At 44.4% G+C, this 2,742-nt stretch overlaps 1 protein-coding gene across 2 annotated transcripts in view; it reads right to left on the minus strand.

Moving 5' to 3' along the window:
• The window catches only part of smpd2b (sphingomyelin phosphodiesterase 2b), a 9,872-nt gene extending 7,504 nt beyond the window's left edge, over positions 1 to 2,368 (minus strand). Inside the window, exons 1-2 of one of the 2 annotated variants that reach the window (XM_062544555.1) lie at positions 2,080 to 2,368; positions 388 to 498 (exon numbers count right to left, since the gene is read on the minus strand). In XM_062544555.1, the coding sequence (XP_062400539.1) occupies positions 388 to 437 (50 nt within the window). In that variant the 5' untranslated portion in view covers positions 438 to 498; positions 2,080 to 2,368. The remainder of the gene's footprint in view (positions 1 to 387; positions 499 to 2,079) is intronic. The other variant, XM_062544557.1, reaches the window with a different exon arrangement.
• Between the last annotated feature and the right edge of the window lie 374 nt (positions 2,369 to 2,742).

Here is a 2,742-nt window from a genome sequence, read left to right on the forward strand (position 1 = left end):
CAGCAGGTGTTAAGGATAGGCACTTCCTTCTCCAAATGTGGTGAAATGGCCTTCACTTTTGTAATCCACACACTCAAATAATGACTCTTAATGCCTCTTTTTTTTTCTTCAAAAAAAAAAAAAAAACAAGCATGTGCACTCTGGCAAAACTAGACCAAGCAGAGACAGACAGACAGACACACACACACACACACACACACACACACACACACACACACTCTTTTTTTCCTCACAAAAAAAAAACAAGCATGTGCACTCTGGCAAAACTACAGTAGACCAAGCAGAGAGACACACACAGCCCTGGTGAGAAATCTGATGCACCTGACGACTTCAGCACTCACTAGCCCTGGTGAGAAATCTGATGCACCTGACGACTTCAGCACTCACCAGCAGTTGAGGGAGAAGACCCGCAGAGGCACAGACTCGTTGGTAGCCATGGTGACCAGACAAGTTGGAGTTGGCTTGGCGACCCACCCGACAGCGGAGCGACTGGTGCAGCTGTGGAGAGAAAAACCCCATAATAAGGACACAAAGCAAGACGCAAGCAAACTGATAACGATCTGCTTCCTTAACTGCAGGCAGCCACGCCACACATGACACCAAGAGATTCCTGTGCATAGATAAATGTGTCTAGTCTGGCTTTCACCGTACTGTAGGTTCCATCTTTTAAGATTGAACATTAGTCTGGGGAGTCTGTGCTTTATTTCAACTGCATTAGAAGCGTGCTCAATGGCATAGTTCAAATGACTCTGTACGCTTTTGGATAGTCCTTCAACCAATCAGACCAACGATCCCTTTTGGATAAGCTAGTTTGTGATTGAACCCAGAAGATGTGGACAGGAAGCAGGAGAGATAGATGTGCAGGTTTCCAGCCTGAGCTGCAGGGCGAAATCCAAATCAACAGGCAGATCAGGCAGGGTTTACCCAGCCTAAAATGTGCCTGCATATTTATTGACTTTGGTTGGTGTTGACTCAAACAGTCAACACCCACCACACAAACTATCTGGGCTATTTTATTGAGATGATGTGCCATATCCAAACTAGCCCAAATGGCAGCCATTGGAGACCCACCACTGTATGCCCAACCAATGACTTGTGCTGAGTGAGGCAGAAGAAACGCTGGCATGGTTACAACTGTTGGGAGCTGGTTATTTGGTTTTGCAAGAATCAAGGGTTTTGTGCATGTTTGAACTTCAGGTTTTGTGGTGGTTTAAGAAAAGGAAGGAGGGTTTCAAAAAATGAGTTTGCCCAACTGTGAATGACTCTGCTAGATCCGAGGCACCTCTCTACACACACACACACACACACACACACACACACACACACACACACACACTCCTATGCACTCTCAAAACAACGCAATCCTTGGCCTGTGGGGCACCCCAAACCCCAGGGGTGACAAGGTGCTGACAAAACCAGAGATGCTACTATGGCGACCGGCCGCATACACAACCCTGACTGGCCTTCCTGAGGAGGAAGAAAATGTGGTTGATCTCCAACTCTGAGAAGTTGCATTTACTTAAATGATTATGATTATAGTGGATTAAGATTTGACATGTTGCGAGTCTTTACCTTTAAAAAAAAGTTGTCATAGTGTTTTAATGTTCAAGCAATGTTGAAAGTGATTTAAAATAAAAAGTACTTAAAATAACGCACGTCTTCCTTCAAAATAAACAGCCCTAACGTTAGATAAAAAATGAGTGTCTATACGCACATCTGAAGTGACGATATTTGTCATGAGTAGCCTAGGTTAGTTATTGCTGATAATATGCATGGTCTGTGGTTAACCTAAAATGTTCGGAAAAATGGAAGATCACCCAACAGGTGTCGCCTATGTTTAATGAGTAACATTGAACATCAACATTAGGCTACTCAATTCTGCACGGCTCTGCACTGCTGCTACGCTTCCGCAAATTGTTAGGGGGTCAAAACTGCCACCAATATACCGTAGGCTACAGTTATCATTGGCATTCACACACAGTCATAGATTCCATTAATTGTTGAGTGTTGATAAACGTGCCAGTCAGAATAAGCTGCTGGCCATTCGGCTAAGTTACAAACAAGTTAAGATAGCCTTACCATAAACAGTTGGTCTTCTGTAGTTAGCTGTATTAGCAAACAAGCTCCGTTAACATCACAAGTTCCGAAAGTCCATAAACCGAACCAATGCCACCAACGACTCCTGACATAAAACTATAAACGATGTTTTGGTGGTTTATGGTCCCGAGCGGGTCGGTGCTTCACGTTCTTCTCATTGAATGGGAGCCTAGAAAAACTCTTCCTCGTATTAGACAGGCAAACAAGCTGTGACGAAGAGTAGTCTACTGGGATTTGTAGTCAAACTGTAGGCTCGGCCAAACGCAGCAAGCCTACAAAATATGACCGCCTCTGTCACATTTTCTCCCCGAAACCTAATCAAAGCTCGTCAATTTCTCTCCATCTCCCACTCCGTCCCTTACTCTTGCAACTCATAATAAGCATACGTGTGCGTGACTATTTGCAATCTCTCTCTCTCTCTGTGTGTGTGTGTGTGTGTGTGTGTGTGTGTGTGTGTGTGTGTGTGTGTGTGTGTGTGTGTGCGCGCGCGCGTTCCAAATACTGTCCAAGCATGTTTGTCTCATTTCCAATTTCCAGTAGATTAATATCCACTTGCTTTGTAGCCTTTGCTTTGTAGCCTATTTGCTGAATTTGCTTTGCTGCTCAGCCTAGCCTAGCCTACAAAAGGGTATGAGACACATGGAA

The sequence above is a fragment of the Sardina pilchardus genome, chromosome 9, assembly GCF_963854185.1.
Source record: "Sardina pilchardus chromosome 9, fSarPil1.1, whole genome shotgun sequence".
Taxonomy (NCBI): domain Eukaryota; kingdom Metazoa; phylum Chordata; class Actinopteri; order Clupeiformes; family Clupeidae; genus Sardina; species Sardina pilchardus.